The sequence below is a fragment of the Hetaerina americana genome, unplaced genomic scaffold, assembly GCF_022747635.1.
Source record: "Hetaerina americana unplaced genomic scaffold, ioHetAmer1.1.p SCAF_3, whole genome shotgun sequence".
Classification (NCBI taxonomy): domain Eukaryota; kingdom Metazoa; phylum Arthropoda; class Insecta; order Odonata; family Calopterygidae; genus Hetaerina; species Hetaerina americana.
The window spans coordinates 49,364,594-49,387,730 of NW_027286874.1; the positions used below are offsets into that span (position 1 = coordinate 49,364,594).

Consider the following 23,137-nt stretch of genomic DNA (forward strand, 5'->3'; position numbering starts at 1 on the left):
TTATCATGACACTAAAGTTGTGGAATATTGTTCATGAAAATTTTAGAATGTCTCTTGATTTAGTAAATCGATAATGTGAAAATACTTGTCAGATGATTTTTGTCAGTTGCAAAATGCAGCATTTTTTCAAAATGTTTACAACTAACATTTTGCATAATAAAAATAATGTTTTTATAAATAACCTCACAAATTTAAGTCTCTTATGTTATTTTGTCTCCCAAAAAAATTTATTATATCTTATTTCCAAAGTTATTGATTAGCTTCTTAGTATTTTTCATCAGGAGCCATAGACTACCTAATTTTTCTGTTAATTCTAAGCCTTGTTATCGTGCAAAACCACAGTAATCAACCCAAAGGTTGGTATGATAGATGAAGGACAGAGCTCATCTAGTCCTAAGCCCAATGGAATGTTGGATCACACATCAGGGTAGTGGGGCTAGTTCCTTTCCCTGTGCTATAGTATCAGGAAGATCTGGTACCCAAAAAATCATAGAATTTGGATTAAGTTGAGGGTGCCCTGAGTCATCACAAGGAATTGAACCCAGGAACTTAGGTCAGTAACCCATAGCTCCACCCACTTCACTACCATATCCTTTGGTAAACTTGTAAGACAAATAGAATTAGAAATTTCTATTATTATGTTCACTTACTAATTGGTGGTAAATATGTTGAGTACATATATGCTACCCTGGGAAAACTTCAGATAATGCATCATGAGTATAGTTATGCCTGCACACCTACCATACAGTTAATAAAATTGTACCTGCATATTTAGCTGGGTAATTATATCAACAAACATGTAGTTTCTTAAAAGAGCATAAGGACTCTGGGAGCAATTATGAATTTAAAACAAATCCCAAATAATTCAACAAAAACTTGCAACGATTAGGCAAACACAGCTCCTTCAATGGAGTTCAAATCCAAAAAGTAACAGAGTTAAGTCTAGTTTTATAGACTGTTCTTATTATAGCTCTCTACTATCTTGATGGAAAATTAGCAAAAATTAATTTCATCAAGGTTCCTTCATTAAAATTTGAAGATGGCTTATTTCAAGAGGAAAATTGGACCAATGACTTTAGATTATTCAGAAAACTCAGCTAGGAATCAGGTACTGTCATTATTGATGTAGTGTTATTGCCACTTGGTATTATGAACTCATATTTCAGAAAAATATTGATGATGGAGACACTAATAAGTGATGGGAGATCTATGTTACCCTAAGAAATATCTGGAAATTTATGAATCCATTCAATTTAACATCAAGGTAGACTTAAGGCTCATATTATCACAGAAAAACACAGGGAAATTAAACATCCAGTCAAAAGGAGTAAAAAGCACACAAGCGGCCATTAGGTTGTTGTTGTTTTGCATATACATAACGGCTTTCATTTCTTGAGAATGTGAGCACTATGATGAGACCAGTGGGAGATGGTAAAAAACAGACGAGCAGTTTGTGCTGGGTTTTTCATATTGACTCATCATCTACATTCTGCTTGCACATTTTCTGTAAATATATTATCAGTGAATAAATGGGCTTTTTTTGTTGGGATTAATCATTTTAATTATGATCCTACCCTAATACAGCCACCAAGGTTTCATACTCATTTATGGGAAATATAAGAACTTCAACATTTTTCCTAAGATATTCTTACTTTTATTCATTTCATTGATGACTATTTGGACTTGTGATTAACTTTTCAAACAAATATTCTGGAAATAAAATTTTCTTTGGCTCTCAAAGAATTACGCTGACAACTCGCAGGATTTTCTATTGCAGGGCTCATTTTAACAGTTTGCAGTAAGCAAAGTAGATGAGCCACACTCTTCACACTACCACAGGAGGATGCATACTGAATTTAGGGACACCAAGATGGTGGCACTAGCCCTACCCACCACCAAGCTAGGCTGAAACATAAGTTCCTCTCTTGACAGCCCTCGGAAAATGCAATGAATTATTATCCTAATTTTGTCCTCAACTTAAAAGCACAAAGTTTAACCTGAGTAGTTAAGACAAGATGATGGTTTCTATTTGAAGAAAAGAATGATTTGAAAAAGATTTGATGAGGCCAAATGATACTTGTACAACTAAGGTACATAATTCAAAACTTTCAAAACTAGACAATAATGATTATTTTAACTAAGAAAGAACCGAAAAAGATGCTAAACAAGACAGTTGAAAGAGAGTCCATTTTCAGTGAAATCCTAGTTGTGTATTGTATTGATGGCAAGACAAAATATTGCATGGATGTCCACACAAGAACAATGAATATATATATATATATATATATATATATATATATATATATATATATATATATATATATATATATATATATATATATATATATATATATATATATATACGAGTATATACACACACCCACACATTCAAACATAAAAACCTGCCATATGGCGAACAAATATTCATTCACATGGAAATAGGTATAAAATGGGTATAAGGAAAAGGAATAGGAACACATATAAAAGACGAACACTGGAGAGGTGGGAAAGGCGGAATCGAGCTGATCACAAGGGTAAAAATATTTCCTTGACCCGGGCTTGAACCAGAACTTTCGACTTGCTGGTGCTCTGACCACTTGAGCTTTGATTCAACTTAATGTTATTTGGTCCAGAATGTTACACAGCTAGTGTTTACATTATACATAATGTCAGCTTAAAGATTATTGTCACAGCATATTTCTTTTTCTTTATATAAATATATGTATTCATATCCATACACATACATACACTCACACATAAATATGCATACACACGCATGCATACATACACATACATTCATATACATGCATAAACAGTTGTAACCATGAGCAACTTCAGCAAGATATAAATGAAGGCAGGGTTCACGGGATATAGTATGAAAATTTGGATTAGCGACGGAACATTATGTATGGTAAGAATTATCAATAGGTTTGAAGCACAGTCATTCTGCAAAAATAATCTTCTTGTACCAGGGGCAGCCATATCCGTGCAGTCGTCTGAGTAGGGGGTCTAAGGTAAAGGCGAACGGCAGCATTGACTGCGGGCAGCCCTGCCGAACGGAGTTACTGACGGGAATGGGTGGCTATGTGGAATTCTTCAATTCACGCTGAAATATGCGGGGGGTTTATGCAACCAAGTGCCCCGATTCTTTCACCAAGAGATGGAGTTAGGGAGCTGTTTCACCCACCAAAGGAGAAATAGACGACAGACAAGAGGGCAGGATTTAATTAGGCTTAAATTAAAGAATTTATCAATGATCTGGTTGATATTTATTTATCAACATGCCAGTAAAAAGAGTGGCGTCACATCTTCGGGTCTTTTTGTTGCAGTTAAAATTCTAATAAAAGTTTTTTCAAACAATAGAACCTTAATGAAACTGTGGCGAAGGTATATTTATTAAGAGTATCACCTGACGTACTAATCCCTTTCTGTAAATTACTCGTCGTTTCATACCAACTAGACGCCAAATATGGCAGTCCATTGCTGGGGACATTTCACTGCAAGAGACCATTCTCACATCGTTTCCCAGAAGGTTTAACTTTGTTCCTCTTTCTCCTCATTCCTGTTTTATTTTATTTTCATTCTTTCTTGCAAAGAGGTTCTTTAATGTAAAAAGTAAAGTCTGGAGTCATTCTATTTCTTAATTTTTTTATTTCCTATACTACACTCGGTGGCCAAAATAATTTTCAATGTGCCTGATTAGTTTTAATAACTTCACTGCCTTATTTTCGCTCTTCTGATATTGTTTTTTCTTCTCCTTCTGGGGTGAATCGCCCGGCTCGTGACAAATCCGTTAGCCGAGTATTTAGCAATATAGCACCAAAGAGCACCTTGAGACATCCCCAGGTGTAACGGCTGTTGTCCCAGTTTCACAATCATTTACCACTTCGGTCACGATCTAGTTAATACCTTTTTCATATAGGTTTTTCCGTGAAAAGTCATAAAATATCCATTCCACCATCGAGTCGCCATTTGAGAATGAAGTACGAGTTACCGCCGTGTTTGTAAGTTTTTCAAGCAATGAGGGATTATCAGTATTATTTATAAAAATTATTGGGTCACAGCATTTATTTTATGCATGTAAATTAAGGACCAAATGTATTATTACATAGTTTTTTCTATTTTAGGACAGTTATCACTTCCGTCGCCGAATTTATTCCTGTACCTGGTGAAAAGGAGGAGTTTGGAGTAGGATTAGAGTTAAATTACCACGGAGTTTCTTGCTTAACACAGTCAGGAAGACTACATCCCGGGTTCTTATCGAATTAAATCCATTTTGAGTGACGTCAGAGGCTCATAATTCCTAGGATTGTGCAATTGACGGGAAAGGCCACTGGAAAATAGTTTCAAGTGTGGCCAAAGAGCAGAGAAGGTGAACTTTCTGCCGTTAGTAACAGGTTTTTAATTACATCTATAGACGGAGGCTTTATTGTGTTATATTTATTGATAACACGCATTAAAGAGTGACCAAATATTTTATAATAGGTGAGTGACTACTATCTGATAATTTTAGAGTATTTTAATCATGAATGCTTAAAAACCTACGAAATTAAAACGTTTCAGGAAAAGTAGAAATTCACGGCGTGCAATGAAGTTTGGAGAGTATTTACGAGAAAATATCTCGCCAGGTTGGAGTGAGCAGTATATAAACTATGAGGTAAAAAAGTTCTGAATTCAATTACATTCTCGGGTAGATAATAATAGTAGCTCAATTTTTTGAAGAACCGAACAGTCTTTTACGAGAAAGGTGGAGTTCTGTTTGAATTTTTTGAAAATGTACGATTTTGATGTGCTTATGAAGGAAATCCTTTCATTTATTTTTATGAGAAAATTGGAAGAGATTTCAGTTACAAATTATACTTTTCGCATTGTTCTATTTGGTAATATACTTGACGACTAACACTTTGGTTGTGGGTTATTTATACCTGTTGTCATAATCTTAAAGTTAATTTGTGAATGTAGCGTGTAATGGTAACCTAGACTATGAGAAGGATTTTATTTGTTAAAAAGGAAATCCTACGAAGATGACACCCAATTCAGTATTTAGCAAATTAATCTCAACAGACGAAGATATGCTTTCTATGTGAATAAGTGCCAGGATATTTGATTTACGTTCTGTTGACCACATACCAAATGACAGTAGAAAGAATACTCTTCGATAGTCAAAAAACACACCTAGCTGTATGTGTAACCCAGTCTTTCGCTCCCGAGGGTCAATTTGAAGATTTGTTCGACGCACCAGCAGGTATTCTTACGTGGAAGAATAGGGCCAAGGTTTTCAAGCAGCTACACTATTCCTTGATTTGAGATAATTCCTCAATAACAAAGTTCGTATCCATTTTTACAATCCGCGATATCTATTTATAAAATCTTTAGATGTTTTTGAGTGCATTTAGAATGAAAAGTATAAATCAAGAACAAGATCGTATTCCAAGACGACAATCTAAAAGAATAAAATTAGTTCGGATGAAAAACCTGAAAGTTATTGTGTCTAGTTTTGAATTATTATGAAATACTACGGGAAAAAAAGGAATTATCACAAGTCATATTTTTCATTCCATGTTGTCAAAGTATTCAGGAAACATCCAAATAAATTGCAATCACAATAAGAAAAATATACATAAAAAGCAATTGACTAAGTGCGGAAAACAAACAAAAATATCTGTATAATATGGATCAGCCTTGACTACGGTGGGATTTGGTGAAAATCTGGATTGACAATTTATCTACAGGTCTGTCGAAACGGGCGACATAATAGTTAACCATTTTTGGTGACGATAATTGATGAAGATTTCTGGGAATAGGGTAAGTCGATATAGCTCTCTGGGTCGCTTTGAAAGCAAAAATCTACTTGACCGTTAAAATAAATCTTAGAACTGCCCCATGGTAACACCACTTCAAGCTTAATTGAGTCCTACGATCACCTATGGGGTCAAACGAACCCCTCCGGTGTTCCATGAAGAGATCGATCGAGCTTGCGCTTTAAATTTAATACTTTATCAATCAGCCTTGATGAGTTAAATGTTTGCACGTTTTTTTAAGCTTATCGAATTACTCGTACAATTGATAGATCAACTCCTATTAACATCTTTAGTGGTTATTTAACGTTTTGGAGTGTATCCTTCAAAGTAAGTTTGGATACATGAACACCTGGTCAGAAAATCTGCCTTAATGCGTTAAATTATTGTGATACAAAAAACTATCTATAGCAAGAGTCGAACAAAGAAAACTCTATGGAATTACTATATTATCAAAAGTAATTTGGTCACATTTGGAAGCACCATCGGCACCCCGTTCTCAGCATTCAAATTTCCGGTTCAGATCTCTTTGAAAAGAGGTCAAGCATATATCTTATTTTTACTATTTTTTGTTGCTAAAACTAAAATTGTTGTCAAGATAACATATGAACATCAATCTATTGAAAATGGGAGCACTGACATGTATGAAAATGAACATTTGTGCGTGAATGCAGATGTAAATTAAATAAAGTTTATTAAAAAGAATATAAAATTTACCATCGACGACGTTTTTTACAAAGAAAGTGGCTCAATTACATACAAGCTTCTGCTGCTCTGCTAACTTCACCGGAACCTCTTTTTTTCGAACACTCTAGGAATTGAAGAAACTACTTTACAAGGGAGGAGAAAACAAATCATCTTTCGATGTAAATAAGACTAAAGTAACCAGCCATGACAATGGTCATTTTATCAATAATTTCTTCGATCACTGTGAAGACGAATTGGCTAAAGTAGAGCTTTTTTATTCAGGTAAGTTTAAATATTATTATATTAAGACCATCCCAATCAAATGCAATGACCACTCCTTGGACATTATGTAACAAAATCAAACAACCAGTCAACTGAAAATGAAAAAAATATAAATTTAGAATTAGCAAGCATTGTATTTCAGCCAGAAGTCCTGCTTATGTCTCTTATTAATGTCCTACAATTGCACTTTAGTCTTAAAAAATGGAGCTCTAATATTGTGTATTTTTATAACATTTATTGTGATACAATGAGAAGGAAAAATTCTAAAGCCTATTCGAAAGTATATATATGATGATGATGTAATTCATCGAAACCCGGCCGTAAATACATTTTATCAAGTGGAAAAGTGCTACGATTAGTTATTCATTATAACTTCTTTACCTTTCCGAGGTAAAAAGTGCCTCACGTGCTTCTAGGATTCCGTCCATCGGTGCAATGTTTTTACGAAATTCACAGATGGCTCTACGAGCCAAAAGGTAACGGCGAGGCGCGAAAGTTGGCAGGCCGCATTTATCAGTCGAAACCAATAACTAAAAGTTATCGAACCTAAGAGGATCGATGACCGCACACGGCAGTGAATAGGTTGTTCTCTCTGGTCACCAGAGCCACGAAAATTCTTCTGAATGCTATAGAAAAAGTGTGCCCCACCTATTTTATTTATGTCTACATTTTGTTCATCGGTTCAGGGAGAAAAAACCCTTAGGGAATTTTAAATATGGCGGAGTGGCCTGAGGCGCATAATTTTTAAGAGCAAGGTTAATGCTCAAGCGTGGGACACCTTCCTTCATGTGTAAAATTATCCGTCTGATTTTTTTGCCGAAAATTTGCTAACATCAACATTAGGTTTATCTCAACGTTTTTTATTTCTTATTGAACGATATATGAAAAATGAGGACCATTTAAGGTTTTTTACAAAACTAATACAGCAAATTACTCCGTAATGATCCCACGACTTGAACAAATATTAAATTGCTCCTTTTTAATTAGGTACAATGGGATATTTTACTCTGAATAATTTTAATAAGCTGGGCTAATGCATTAATCAGATATGATTTACGTGTATTACGCCATACCTCCATTGACAGGAGAACGTCTTTTCACGCTCGAAGACAGTTTTGTTTATCTTTCCAGGCGTGCCACGAAACATTGCTCGTAGTATGTGACGTATATTTTTTACGAAGTTCATTTTATTTCGTAATTTTTCAAAATTTTTATAATTTAAATATTCGTAGGTATCTACACCCTACGTTTCCAAAAATTAATTTTACTTCGTTCGATACTCGCATCGGAAAAGGAGACGCTTCTGTTGCTCATGAGGATTATTGTCAAAATTACAAATGTTTCAATTAACAATTGAAAAAGATGAATTTTTTATTTCAACTATTCGAAAGAAACGTGGGAACTTAGATTTTCTTAGATATATATGTTCTTGATTTGCCTAATAAAAGACATAATTGCAGGAATTTATCCACTGCGGTAACGTGGTGGCCTAGTTGGTAGAGAGCACTCGGCCGTTGACTGGAGGGTCCCAGTTTCAAATCCGGGTTGTGAATCTGGACGCTATCGGCCCACCCAAGGCTATGTTGGTGTTTCTGAGTGCTAGATTAATCAGAGAAAAAAAATGAGCGACAATCTACTCCCTGTGTGCTTTTCTGGCTACCAGTTTTCTATGGAAAACCTTTGCCAGTAAATGGGAATGGACTGGCCTCTCCCTAACCTGAGCGTATGAATTCATGCGCCCGGGGACTGTCTGCAAGGTGAGCTTTACCCTCTCACCTCCCACCTGTTGAACAAATTTTCGGGTGGGTTATCATCATTTGCCGCCTGACAGGTACAGCCATTTGAAAAAGGGAGTGCTCTGCCTCCCTCACTTCGCCTCACGTGGGGGATGCTATAGTTATTTCAATAAGTTGATACTGACCAAAGGAGAAAATGGAGGGAAGATATAGTTGAATGAACAGCAACGAGAGGAGCAAAAGCTTTCTTACGGAGTAAATAGTTATACGGATCAAAAGATTCCGACTTTTAAGGAATACTCTGCTTTATAATCGTCATTTGATAGCGTACACTTGCACTACAAATACAGAATTTTAAAAAAATCTAAATGAAATTTGAATGAAATCTTGATCTTAATTACATTACACTGGTGTTTCCTTGTACACTTCTTCCTCATTTTTACTTCTCCTGAATCCTCTGTGTGAACTATATTGAACTTAATTCAAAAAATTTAGATTACCCACTCAAACGCGCGGCGGGCGAGACTCAAAATCGACTTTTGCTAATGGCTGTACCTATAAGAGCGAAATATTGTGGGTGTATTTTGCCATAGTCAATTTTGTATTCTGTAATCAGACTGGTATCGACAGTACGATAAATTATATTCATTGGCTAAATAAGGTGTTTGACTCTTTTTTGGATTATGTATATTGAACTTTCTGTTGAAAGATAAACTTATCATTAGAGGTTTTAAGCCAAAAATAATTAGTGATATTGTTATAACCCCTCACATTTTGTAATTGGAATTTATATTTTACCCAGAAAAACTTGCGGAAGCCAACCGAAGATACGCAGAACTTGAAGTTGGTCTAAAAAAATTACCTGGAAGAAGAATCCATACAAACAGAAGTACCTTACAGCAATTAGAAGAGCAGCTTCCAAATCGATTGGAAATCCATGACTCTGAGATTGCCGCATCGCCAAGGAAAATTACAGAATTGAGTCTAAAATATTATGATTTTCACTCTTTTCTTGTCGAGCTACAAAATTACCAAAGTCTAAACATTTTAGGCTTTCAAAGGATTCTTCGAAAACTTAATAAGGCAAGATCATAAAACCATAAGTTGAAATACATTTTATTCATTATCTAGCGGACTTTTATCATCTACCTGAACTATTTCTTTTTCTCAACAATAATGTGAGCAAAATCTTGACTAATTTAAGCCAAGCGATTCTGGGGAAACAATGATGAAAACACATTATGTTAGAATTTTCGTTGGTACATATTTTCTCGATATTTTTCGTTAAAAATTGGCCCATTACGTTCGAAAATGTGACAATTTTGAACGAAAAAGGAGGTATTTTATAAGGGTTCCGTATAAAATGTTGAGAAGCATCGCCAAAGGACACAACGCAGGAATTAATTCCAAGAAATTAGAAGGGCAGCATCAATATCATTTTCGAGCGTAATTCGGAATAATGATGCCACACTTAAAATGGAAGATACGTTGATTTAACATCAAAATCGATATCTTTGAGTTCTTGAACACACATATGTTACAGGCGGCAGATCATGAACGTGTAAGCCGAAATTATCAACGTTCATTTCCGAGCTACCGTGATCATAGATTTGTTTATATGCGTTGTTCGTACCCGTAATATTTATACCATTGTTAAAAGACAGATGCTCAAGGTTTTGTAACACTAGCATAATGGATCATAAGATCAATAAGTGTAGAATACACATATACTTGAGTACTACATATTTCAAACACTGAATTTGTCGCGATGATTACCTTCGAGGCTTCGCTCACAAGGTCTCCATTTCTTGTTCCATTATTTCTCTCTGAAGAGGCATCTAAAGCCAATGAACCACGAGGGACGATTTCCAGGGTCCAAATGCGAGCTCCCGAGCAAAAATCATGCTAGTTAAGCGCTTCATTCTAGATGATCCTGCCAATTCTTGTCCCAGGTTGAGAGAGAAGAAGGAGTAAAACAATCTCGTTTCAATGCCAGGTTTCATTTGGTCTGGACGGCAGCATTCTATAAGAGTCCCCAGTAAGAACTCAGCGAAGCTACTGTAGTTTTGTGGTTAGGCTATGGGTCACTGGCACGCTAGATATGGCAGGTGAAAGCATTAAACGTTTGAAGAAAACTGTGTACTAAATAAAATATTGTGATTTATTGAAGAATACGTAACCAAGAAAACATAATGGAAACGAGCAAGACACACTTAAATACGGGCAAGATTATAGTATCTAGATTCAAAAATTCTAATACAAGTACTTGCATGTGTGCTGTGTGCGAATATGTGAACCGACAGAGGAATCGAAAATCGACTGATCAGAATGGGATACATGAACAATTGTTGAAATGCGAAGGACTTCTGCTGAAATTAGGGCTATTAAATTTTCTTCTTATTTTATGGAAATACTATCAACAAGTTGGGAAATGGAGGTTCTGTGGTGATAAAACATGTAATTGAATAACACCGTGAATTCAGAATTTATTGAATTTGACACAGCCATTGACCTTATGGACAGAAACTATCGAGGCAGATATCTAAAAGTAGCAGGTACTTCAGTAGTTTATAAAACAATTAAAAGTTTCTATCACAACACAGAGATAGTTGTAAAAATAATTTTAGAGAATCGAAAAAACAATTACAATGCAAAGAGTGACAAGGAACACCCATGTCTGCCTCGACAAGGGTTTTCACTGCCACTCACACCTTTAAATGCATACATTGACGTAGTCATGATAAAATGGAAAAAAATAGTCGATAAGAGTTTGAACATTTTGAAAATTGATACATAGGGTCCGTTTTATAAGTATCGGGACTAGTTCCAAAAATCAAAATTTACTGCAGTTATCATTACAATTACTTAATAATCTTCAAAATACATTCCTCCTGCATCGATACACTTAGTTTGGCGCATCTGCCACTCGTCAAAAGCCCGCTGGAAGTCGGTTTCCGGAATACTGCTGAGAGCCTTTGTCGTCGCCGCTTGAACCGCCTCGATGGAGTCGAACCGATATCCTTTGAGCACCCTTTTTATTCGCGGAAACAAGAAAAAGTCAGGTTCAGGTCGGGCGTCCGACGCGGTGCTCGTCATCGACGAGCTCCCGGCCTTCCTTAAACATTTTGTGCCACTCAAAAACTCTTGTGCGGCTTAAGGCATCATCCCCATAAGCCTGTTTAATGAGTTCAAAGGTCTCCGACGAGGATTTCCCGAGTTTAACGAAAATATTCATAGCGTAGCGTTGCTCGAAGGTGTGCTGCATGCTGACGCGACGACACCACAAACAATCACACGTCACAAAAATCCACCTCCTGTATCAGAGCTATGCCCAAAGGCGACTGACCTAAAGTGCATCTGAGTAGTGGGGTACCCCTCTACCGAGCCAACCGGTCGGACCCCCATCCACCACTCCGTTGAGGCTACAGCGAACCAGTCCCGATACTTATTGAACAAACCCTGTTCATTCATTTTGAACATGCTGATCTTCGAAGACCATCTGGTTAATGACATCAAAGGTTACCTTCATTGATTGGCACTTCAAACAACTAGAGCTAATATAATCTGATAATATTAAATAAAATAAAACAAGGTTATTGGCCATCCATGGAGAAGAATCAATCAGAACAAAACTGTCATTAACAGGATTATGACAGAACAAGTTTACCATTTCACTTATTTTAGAAATTTCATTGTACATAACGAGGAGATGAACAACTAGAACAAATTACGAAAATACCAGATGATATGTGGGACGAGTTATAGGACGATGGAGACTATTGCCCATGCAAATAGGAAAACTAACCTAACTTGTAATTAACTAATGACAGCTCTTGTTCTTTTCTGTGTTAGCTGAATATGGACAATCACAAAGGAGGATAAAAGAAGGATACAGGCATCGCAGACGAAAGGTTTGAAAATAGTAAAAGATTGTAGAATTCTAGAAGAATACTTAAATGAAGTGGTAAGAGAAGAAATTAGCCTAACGATATTCCTCATAAGAATAGCTAAATAAAATGAGGGTGAAGAGAGAATTGGATAGATGGGCGGAGAAATTAGGGAAACCTGAAACAAAGAGGAAGCTAAAGAAAATGGGCACCGAAAAAATATTTGCTGCAGAGTAATTCATCTAATTCCTTTCCCAGAATCGAATGGTGTAGTCATCCAGCGTGGTCAGCTGATTGAAATTGTTTTCAATAATATATACTCCTGAAACATTTTATAATTTACATTACCTTAAATAATTTTAAGAGTAAAGTATCTTCTTTGTCATATTATTTTCCGAGGGAAATTCTTTTAAAGTACATTTTCATAATTAAATGAAGTACAATGCAGTGACCTAATTTTTGATCGTGTCTTTTAAAGCTCTTTCAAATAGATTCCGGAACTCAGTGGTACAAAGAAAAAATTGTATACTCAACATTTTACACGAGTGAAGACACGCAGAAGTTGATCAATGAAACGGAGGAGACAATCTCAAATACATTTGAGCATGGTGATTATGAAAAAACTATAAAGAAACTGCACAGTCACCCTTCCCAAGATGATTATTTGCAAGGGTGTGTTTTCAGAGTTGGACTGTACTCCGGTTGCCTGGTCATCTTACTGATTGCTGCAGTCTTATCGGGTAAGTTCGATTTCACCAAAAGCCAATTCCCAGCTAAGAGTTATCGGTCCTTAATGAGTAAGTGGTGAAAACCAACGGAATGAATTAATGTTGCTATTAAAAAAAATATTTAATTCAATTTATTTGCCTATTTCAATGCGTAGTACTCAATGGGAAATGCTTAGCTAACAGGGTTTAAGTTTGCTCAAATCTCTTTTCTTGAACTCAAGCCCTTAGAACTTTGATCATTTAAGATAACTTGAAAGTTCGGCAGTCACTCATCGCAGATTTAAACTTCCATTTTTAGATAGATGCGGTAGACGAGGAATTTCATTTTTGAAATACGTTTCTGTAAAAATAGCCGGAAAATCTGAGAATTTCAAAGAGTTGTCTTGATAAATTTTGTTAAAAAATGTTTTCCCACAGTGAATAACTCGACACAAAAGTAACTGAAAGTAAAGCGTCATCTTTGATCTCCGCGTTCAGTATGTTATTATTTTCTAAAGCAATAATAGAAATGTAGCTGGATGACTTTCAGAGCGTGGGATACTTAATGTGAAATAAATTAATTGGAATTAAAATTTTATTATAGTTTTTTTGGGAAATGTAAGTTTATGCCCTAATATTACGAATGAGAGAGAAGTGTCATTTTATTACCTGTGTATTGAACGGAAACTTGTTCGAAAGAGCCTCTCTGATAATATTTTGTTCTAATTTTAGCTAAACCCTCGAATTTATTCGTGCTTGTTACATAATTAGGGCTTTTATCCTAGAAAATAATTTTTCTGAAGTATTAAAATTTTAACTTTGCACAATATTTGTTAAATTTTCCTAGCATTGAAGAATTTTCTAGTTTAGTGTTGATATTACAATTTATCACTTCAATTCAAGGAAGTTTTTAATAGTATTTATATCAAAATTTTATTTGGGGTTTTGAAGGCCATGAAATTACACATTTTAACTTCAATTCAGGGAACAAAAACTTTTAAATCTAAGGCGAGTTCTTCTTTCTTAAGCTGTTTTTAATATTTTTTTGTAATCCTCAAGTATGCTCCGATCATCTCTGAGACTAAAATACTCTTCAGGTATATTATAATCGTTGTTGACAGTTGTAACAGAGTGTGACTTCTTAAGTGAAATGATATATTGTAATGCTCTTGTGCCAAAATGTTATACAATTATTTTCGGAGATATGCGATTTATTTTTTCTGCGTATCCGTAACAATCTGGGAGTATTTGAAAACCATAAAATTTGTTCATGCAAATATTACAATCAAATCAACACTAAAATATTAAGTATTACTGTTCATAAAAATATGGGTGCAAATTTCAGTATTTTATTATGATGGAGAAGAAGACTGGCATGTAGTTCTACGGATCTATCGTGGACCTCTTGTGATAGTGGAAATGACCTTCTTCACCGGATTTAACTTTGGAACATGGCAGAAATACGGGTTGAACCACATAAGGATCTTTAATATGGATCCCAAGGATCACTTAACGAAGTACGATATTCTGGAAATCGCCTGCCTCATGGGGATTCTTTGGACGTTAAGCGTTCTCGGGTTCCTTCACTCATCATACCTCCACATTCCGCCTTATGTGTTCCCCCTGGCCATGTTCTTATTCGCTCTGGCTATATTACTAAATCCTCTTCACGTTTGCTGGTACAAAGCTCGCATTGGATTTCTGAAAATTTTGGTAAGAAACGATTTCAATTTGCGACCATTTTATGTAAATAATATCAATTTTAATACGTAGCTACTTTAATACTTGGCTGGAATATTTTCCTTAGGGAAGGACCTTAGTTTCACCATATTTCCGAGTTTATTTTACGGATTATTGGCTTGCTGACCAAATGATAAGTTTGTGGCTTGCGTTCATGGACTGGCACTTCTTTTTCTGTTTCTACATATACATCGACAACTGGGCGACAGCTGGAGGTAACAGCAATATTTATAGAATCGCTTACTTTTGAATTACCTGCCATTACAAATTTTCGGTACAATTACAATGATATACTATATTTATTCTAGACACCAGCCACTGCTTGGAACAATCCCTTGCCTCAAGATCTGTTGCAGCATCCATTCCAGCTGCCATAAGATTCATTCAATGCCTCAGGCTCTATAGGGATACTAAATTAAAATTCCCACACATTGCAAACGCTGGAAAGTACAGTACAGTTTTGTTTGTTTTCACCTTCCTCGCTCTTTTTAGGATCAAAGAAGGTAATTATATCTTAAAACAAAATTACATTATTTTAAATCAAATTTTTTATGGCACTGAAAACCGTTAGAAAAGAATCTGAATAGTAAAATAATTTCACAATAACATAAAGAAATAAGAATTAATAAGCTGCACTGAATGCAACAATTTCAGAGTGTAAAAATCATTCGCCTTGACTGGGATGACTCCGTTAAAAGTTACTGTTGCGGCATCTCCCGCAGTTTCTTTGGAAGCTGCACTGAGTTTAATGTATTTAGTGGTTTCGTTGCCTCATGAGTTTCAATATAAAATACGACAAACTAAAGATAATAATCACTAAATAATATTTAAAATTTAAATTGTAAACCATGATTTTTTTAAAGGTGACTACTCATCCAACCTCTACAACCCATACTTTGGTTTGTGGGTTCTTGCCTCAGTTACAAATGCAATTTGGGCGTACCTTTGGGACGTGATTATTGATTGGGGACTTTTTGATACATTTAGGGGCAAAAATAAATTTTTGAAAGAAGAAATGATGATTCCAAATAAGGTAAGTTTCACATCATTTTGACTCCCAGTAATCCAGCATGTAGTTTAAGGGCGATCACTGTAAATTCATCTCTGGTCAGTGTATATATTCACAGCAACATTTGTAACCTTATTTAAGTTTTAAATTGACAAGAAGTCAGCAGGATTCTACAAACCCAATTGTGCAACAAGTATCCATAATTCGCAATATCTCCTATCACGCCCTACTGTGGCTATAAATGGAATGAAATTATCATGATATAAGCGTAGGAGAAAATTATTTAAATGATGGAATTATTTTAGTAAATAGAAGCAGATAATAAGTTAAAAAAAAATGTTGATCTTAATTTCAAAATCTTTAAGTGCCAATTTCAAAGTTCCTATTAACTGATAATAGATTCAAAATTGCATTTAAATATTAATAACTATACAAAAATGAAATAATTCATATTTTGCAGCCACATTACAAGTTTCGAGGCTCAATATAGGCATAATACGTCAGGTGTCAGTCTATGGAAATTTCTAATATCTATTTTAATGAAATATGCAGCTCTAAAATTTTGCATATATATATTTTCAAACAAACTTGGTTTTAACAAATTTTATGAAACTTAAGGTACACAGCCCGAACATGTACAGAGTGCTTTAATGCATAATAAACGTCAATACCAGTATTACATCTAATTTGATTAAAATCTACTTGCATATTTTTGAAAATTTTCATTAGGATTCAACTAATATATTTTGTACTCATGCATGCTAACTATAGCTACCAGGGACTAGTGTTACATTAGCACATAACCAACGCACAAAAATAAAAACAATTGAGATGAAAACTCCATAACACAATACACCCATGCATTTGCCAGAATCCTGCAGGCCATCATTTGTTTAACCAGGCTATCTATGGATTTAGGCAACCAGCGAATAGAGTTCTCCTGGTGTGTACGCCACCCACTTCACACAACAAATGGATTAAAATTCGTATTTCCGTGGACTGACATTAATATCATCATCACAAATTAAAAACATTGGTAGCAGTTCTTCAATTCCTGATGGGAATAAAGCGTATGAAAACCTGGGAAACCAGAAACATAGATATTCTGCGCTGAAAATACTCAATTACAATTTAAATGGAACTACGTACGTTAGTAGGAACTGATTCAGGATCATAGTCGGGTACTTCTTCCTCATTAAATAAATTATTTTTATTTCAGTCAATAGTGCTACAATTAATTAGTCCTGTTCCTAACATTAATTTGATTACTTCCACTTTTAATTCTACATTACTTACAGATGAATGAGTTATTAGAATGACTAAAATGCTCCCTTGAATTAGCTGACGTCATATCATTCAAAAAGGCGCAAATCTTAACTGTTTGTCATCCAACGGCTAAAGGACATTATCAGTCATTTTAACATAGTACTAAAATGACGTCATATATTATACCAAACGCCGCTAATTCCAATTCACCAACTTCATTGATCTAATAGACCCACATTAAACATATTATAATCTTTAAAACGTATTAATTCTTAATGCGTTTTCCAAAAGTATATTTATTTTTTAAGATAGTAATCCGTAGTGAATTGCAATTCCAGATAATGTGTAAACTACATTGCTTGTATAATAAAATAAGCACTGCTATCTTTTCAAAAGGAATAAATTACATGTATTTACAAAGAGGAACGATGCGTTATTAAGTCTGAATAATCACTATGTTACATTTAGCGGAAAGCAAATTATTCTTTCTTTTTCAGTATTAGTAATTCAAAGTGGTGAGCTAAAACTTTTTATCATTTTGATAGATTATATTTCTTTACAGGGTTACTATTATTTTGCAATTGTCGAAGACTTTGTATTGAGATATAACTGGTTATTACTTTACCTGATGACGCAAACAGGATATGCAAGTTTGGATTTAATGTTCACCATTCTTTCGCCTCTCGAGGTAGTCAGGTACGTGAAGTTTACATTTAAAATATATCTTATTTCGGCGTCGAATTCAATGATAATCAATTGTTTTTACCATATTCAGGCGATTCATCTGGAATATATTCCGTCTGGAGAATGAGCACATCAAAAACCATGCACATTATCAGTCTGTGCGACGCATTTTATTGACTCTTAATGAAGATCCTGGCGTAAAAGTTCAGGTAGAAAGTGACGATAACAAAAATGGGAAATTCAGAAAGAGAGCAATAGTTGCGGAAAAGGAAAATAACGTGTCTCCACCCACGAATAATAATGCACTACCATCGTCGTCAAGAAAAGGTTTGTTAATTTCGCATGTGCTTTTTTTGAGAAAAATTATGTATTAATGAATCAATTATTACATTTTAACATATTTAAAAGATTTATACTTCACATGCTAAATAAAAAACTAAAATTCTACCTATTTCGTTGGAATTATATTTATGGCATACAAAAAGCTCCCGAATGAGAGCATTATACTTTATAAGCCCAATTAAAAAAATAGCTGGAAAAGGTTTAAAATAATGATAGTATAAGCTTTTTTGCACTTATAACTTACAACTTTTTTTGGCTTGTATGCACGCAAAAAAATTACCCATCTTTTTATTGTTAATTATTATATTAAAAATACGAAAAATTTTAAAAACTATGAAATGCCAATTGTGTTTTCACATTATACTTGAGATTTATTGCACGGATGATAGGGATAATGAGAGAAAGTGCTCATTCTGGGGATTACATCCGTTATCGATTGACATACTGGTGTTTAGGGGTTTTTGAAACTACCAATTTCTTCGTTTTCAAGAATTTGTATCAAAAAATGCTATTTAAAATGTCATGTTTTATGATGAAATAGAAGTTACGAGAAATATTTTGCACCAACTATTTAATACTCATAATGTAATGGTCTTGGTGACGCTATACGTTTCCAACAAAGTCTTCATATACTAGGCATAATATATAGTATTAATTGCCTAAAAGTGGTTTTTTGAGTGAATCCTACAAAACTTCTATTCTCTCTAATAAATTAAATTACTAACCGTAATTAAAAAAATGTTTCGCGATCGGAAGGGATGCTATATGATTTGGTAACTCAAACTTGAGCCCAGCACCTATTAATCAACGCAAAGACCAGTGCTATATTTCGTAACCTAATAATAAAATACTTTTTCAGCAACAAAACAAATACTACCGATGAAACTGATAAAAGGAAGCTACAATATCGAAGAGAGCAAACAACCAAAACACGAAGATGTTTCCACGGGGGTTTTTGTGATTAAATCATGGCAGGACTATCATTGAACTATGTTTCTGATTTAATTTCTTGAATAACACATGTTTTCATCCAATTTATTAGCGAAATAAAACTTTTGAAATAATTTTCCTAGCAATTAATTGGTATCTCAGTTAACTGTCAGTGAGATGAAAACCCTTAACCTTTAGAGTAGAGAGTATGAAGATTTAAAACTTATATAAAAATAAGAAGAGTAATGGTTAAGATTTTCGTAGAATTCAATTATTTTTTGTAAGTACGTGATTATTCATCGAATGAAGGTTTCAAAATGCCATCGTTCGTGCATCATTAATGCAAGCGTTCGTCAATATTGACCGTTTTCAATGAAACATAAGAGACAACCTTTATTTTGGTTACTGCAGGGGATCCAAAAGTCCGACGATATTTGTGGAAAGTTTGTGGCATCCCCGGGTTGAACTGAGAAGAAGAAAAACCTCAAAACTGATTTTTTTTCGCTGTGAGCTTTTTTCACTCTTGAGTTTTCACGAAAGCACTCTCGTTCTCCATTAGTGCCACCACCACCTCGCACTTTCCTCCTTCCCCCCCCCCACCATCGCTCCCTCCCGCCAACATCACACTTCCCTCCTCCATTTCCACCTTTCTCTTTCTCGCCTTTGCTTTCAGGCTCGGGGGAGCCCTTGGCCCACTTGCCGTCTTCGTCTCCACGACGTGGGAATTCAAAAGACAGGGCCAGGGAGAAAGAAAGGATGAGACCCGTGAGGGGAGTTGAGTGAGACGGCAAATGGCTAACGGCGTGGGAAGAAGATTGTCGGGGAAAGAGACGTGTCGGGAGATGGAGGGGGGCAGGAAGGGATGGAGACGGGGGGAAGTTGGGTGGGGAGTCGAGTTTAGGGGAGTTGCCGAGGAGAACATTAGGGGGAAGCCGGGAAGAAAGATGGATAGACAATGTGGGCGTCAATATTTCGTCATTCTTAACACTACCAGGGGTGGAAAGGTTGAGGGAAGGGATGAAGGGAAGAGAGTGGACGGAGAGAAAATAGTTTCAACGCGGGATCGTTCAGAGGTGACCCTTACAAGTGCAATTCGGAGGACCAACGCTTTTTTGGCGCATTGTAACACGAGAAGACTCGTTTCTTGAAACATATGGGGCTGGTTTGCCAAACAAATATTCATTTATCTATCCTACAATCCATTAGAAAAATTATACTCTGCCGACTGCATCTCCTCTTGACTCCATTGGAAACCAACATGCTATGTATGGTCGCAGATATCAGTGTTTAATTGGCTGGAAATATTAAACACACAACCGTTGTCAAAGCACTGTGATATTGGGCTAAATTAGTACGAAAAAATGGGGAAATATTATATCATACAGGTATATATAAATCTAGTTTATGAATAGAAAATTAATGAACTCAGTTTTTAGTGTTTTGTATCTGTATGTGTTAAAATTAAGTGCTCATTGTTCTTTCACCGGGTATGGCGAACTTCTGAATAAATTTCCAATACTTTATTGCACGTTTTGAAAAATATAATAAATCATACATTAATGAATTTTAAAAATTATTAATATTTTGGTTTTATAAACGATTAAACTCAAAAGGAATTTGGATCTCGATGGAACGAGATTATAGTTTGGTACATATTTAACGGTGACATTAATGTAACAGCTAAGATTTTAATTTAAGCTAAGATAATTCCCAAAATTTGATATCTTCAAGGTTATCACCCACGAAATAAAAAAAATCCCATTTTGCGCAACATTAGAGATAAATGTACCGTATTTATGCCAATATCGCAAGAACATTTTAGGGGGTGGATAAATTAATATGTCATGCCATTATCCGACGGCCTCCTTTCACTGTCAGAATATTTTTGTGTCAATCTTGTACCGTGAATAAAATGCAATGGGTATCTGAACTTCGGGGCAATAATGTCACAACCTCTGGAAAAAAACCACAGAAACCAAAAATACACAGAAATAAATTACAGAAATAGGTGGAGCGCAACCAGGAGGATTAATTTTTAGTTTCGATTCTTCATACAAAATAAATATCGCAGTATAATGATACATCAGCGTGGCAGTGATTATGAGATGTAACAAATAGTTTGGTGCATGCTTCCATGACTACTCTATCAATCAAATCGTATCATACATACCTCCTCAAATAAATTTGATATCACGGATGACATGCTGTATCGGTATAAAACATTTTATCCGCTTGTTCCTTCTATAAAATAATTACCGTGTATCATAAATATCGAGTTTCATATTGTGAATCATAAATATCAGGTGGATAACATTATTTTTATCATGCGAAATATACTGGCTCTAGCAAAATGATTCTATTAACACTCTTCAAATGAACCATGTCGATGAACCATAGATGCCAATGCGGGTACAGGGTTCTGTCAGAAAGAAAATTCAGGCAAATGTGCGCGTGAATAAAGCTAGTTTGAATTCCGGAGTATTCATAAAGGATTTAGCATAGTAGTTACAAGGCTGTATAGATAATTATCATTTTGAGAATAGAAACTCTAACTGCAGTTAGCACAGAACATAACCTTGATTCATCGTTGACATTTTAATTCTCTTGAAAAGCAGAATACACGCACACACTTTTTTATTTTACGAGATGGGGTCATCGTCATTTTGATAGACAAAAGTTCCGCCGTGCAATGAAGTAGGTTAGATGTATAAAAATGCGCTAATCGTTATCCTCTAAACTCATATAAAAAATAATGATAACAGGCGATTGGTGGAACTAGATGTGTTCTTGATGGGTGCTCAAGAAATAGAAGCATTTGAAGTAGACTGAAAAATTAACACGAGTAGTTACATATTTCGAAGCTTGCGCAGTAAAGTAGAACCAATTTATGGTTTATGAAACCACTGGAATGAGCGGCCACGTGGACGACTTCATCAAGCGACTTTCGGACTCCTGCATCAAACTGCATGCTATCCTCTGACTGGCCCAAAAATGATTCCCACCATATCATAAATTTGCTACACCTGACCCAAAGACTTCATCGAGATTTATTTACAAACGGGTACAACTTGCCAAATGGTAGGATTGGGGGGCACCTGGTGGATGAACTCTCAAACGGTAGTGGGTTCGTGCTCCTGAAGATAAGTAACGCTTATTTCGTCGGTTAGATTCATTCGCGAAATACGTTCCTCTGCGACTCAGTAGAGCAGAAACTTGAAACGGGTGACCCAGAAACACATTTTATCACAATTTTATTTTCCATTTACGGCTCGTCTAAAATCACACGGTGCTCCAGAGGTTGTCACATTTCGGTCCTCTGAGACTCTGCTCTTTTATTTAAAGAAGGTTGGATGAAATAAATTATAGGATGTGATGCAACCACAATTTAACGGAAGCCATTGGCTGGTCTAGACTAGAGTAGACTAGAAACCAGAAGAGTCATCCATCAGATTCGACTACTGAAGGAGGAAGCTATAATTTACTTACTGAGAAAGCTATAGTCAGGCTAATAAATCCACTGACACACACACCTGAACCTATTATCCCGTTTAACCATGCACTCACATCATGACGCTATTTCTGCATCTTCACATGCGATACAAATGGGGAGAAGGTAATTAAAGTGATTCAATGGAAGGTAATGCGGGGTGACTCAGCTGACGGCCTATTTTTCGAATTATCAAATCATCCTATTGTTACTTCACGCTCCAAATAAAGTTCGAAGATATGTTACCAGTAATTTGATCATGGTACACTGCATTATTTCATTGAATTCTCTTATCTATTTTCTTAATTTAAACCGGCTCATTAATTCATTTCTTCTACGATGAATTCAGATATTGTACTCGTGTGATTCTCCAATAACGCTTGGTACCCATTAAACGATTTTTGAGGTCAAAAAGCGTGCTTCTACAACTTAAAAAAAAAAAAAATGAGTGAGCAAAATAACTAACTTGGAAAAATTTCTTCCATGGAAATATCGTTTTCTAGGTTAAGTTTTTCTTCCGTTCTTTAATTTTACTATTCCGTCCCACTTTCCGCGATGACCACAAAAATAGCGGACGGCTTT

General features: G+C 35.4%; 1 protein-coding gene across 1 annotated transcript in view; it reads left to right on the forward strand.

The window, feature by feature from the left end:
- LOC139690028 (solute carrier family 53 member 1-like) overlaps positions 1-19,847 on the forward strand; it is a 37,772-nt gene extending 17,925 nt beyond the window's left edge. Inside the window, exons 11-15 of the mRNA XM_071587210.1 lie at positions 12,882-13,130; positions 15,146-15,340; positions 15,701-15,870; positions 17,675-17,808; positions 19,742-19,847. Of these exons, the coding sequence (XP_071443311.1) occupies positions 12,882-13,130; positions 15,146-15,340; positions 15,701-15,870; positions 17,675-17,808; positions 19,742-19,847 (854 nt within the window). The remainder of the gene's footprint in view (positions 1-12,881; positions 13,131-15,145; positions 15,341-15,700; positions 15,871-17,674; positions 17,809-19,741) is intronic.
- The last annotated feature ends 3,290 nt before the right edge of the window (positions 19,848-23,137 follow it).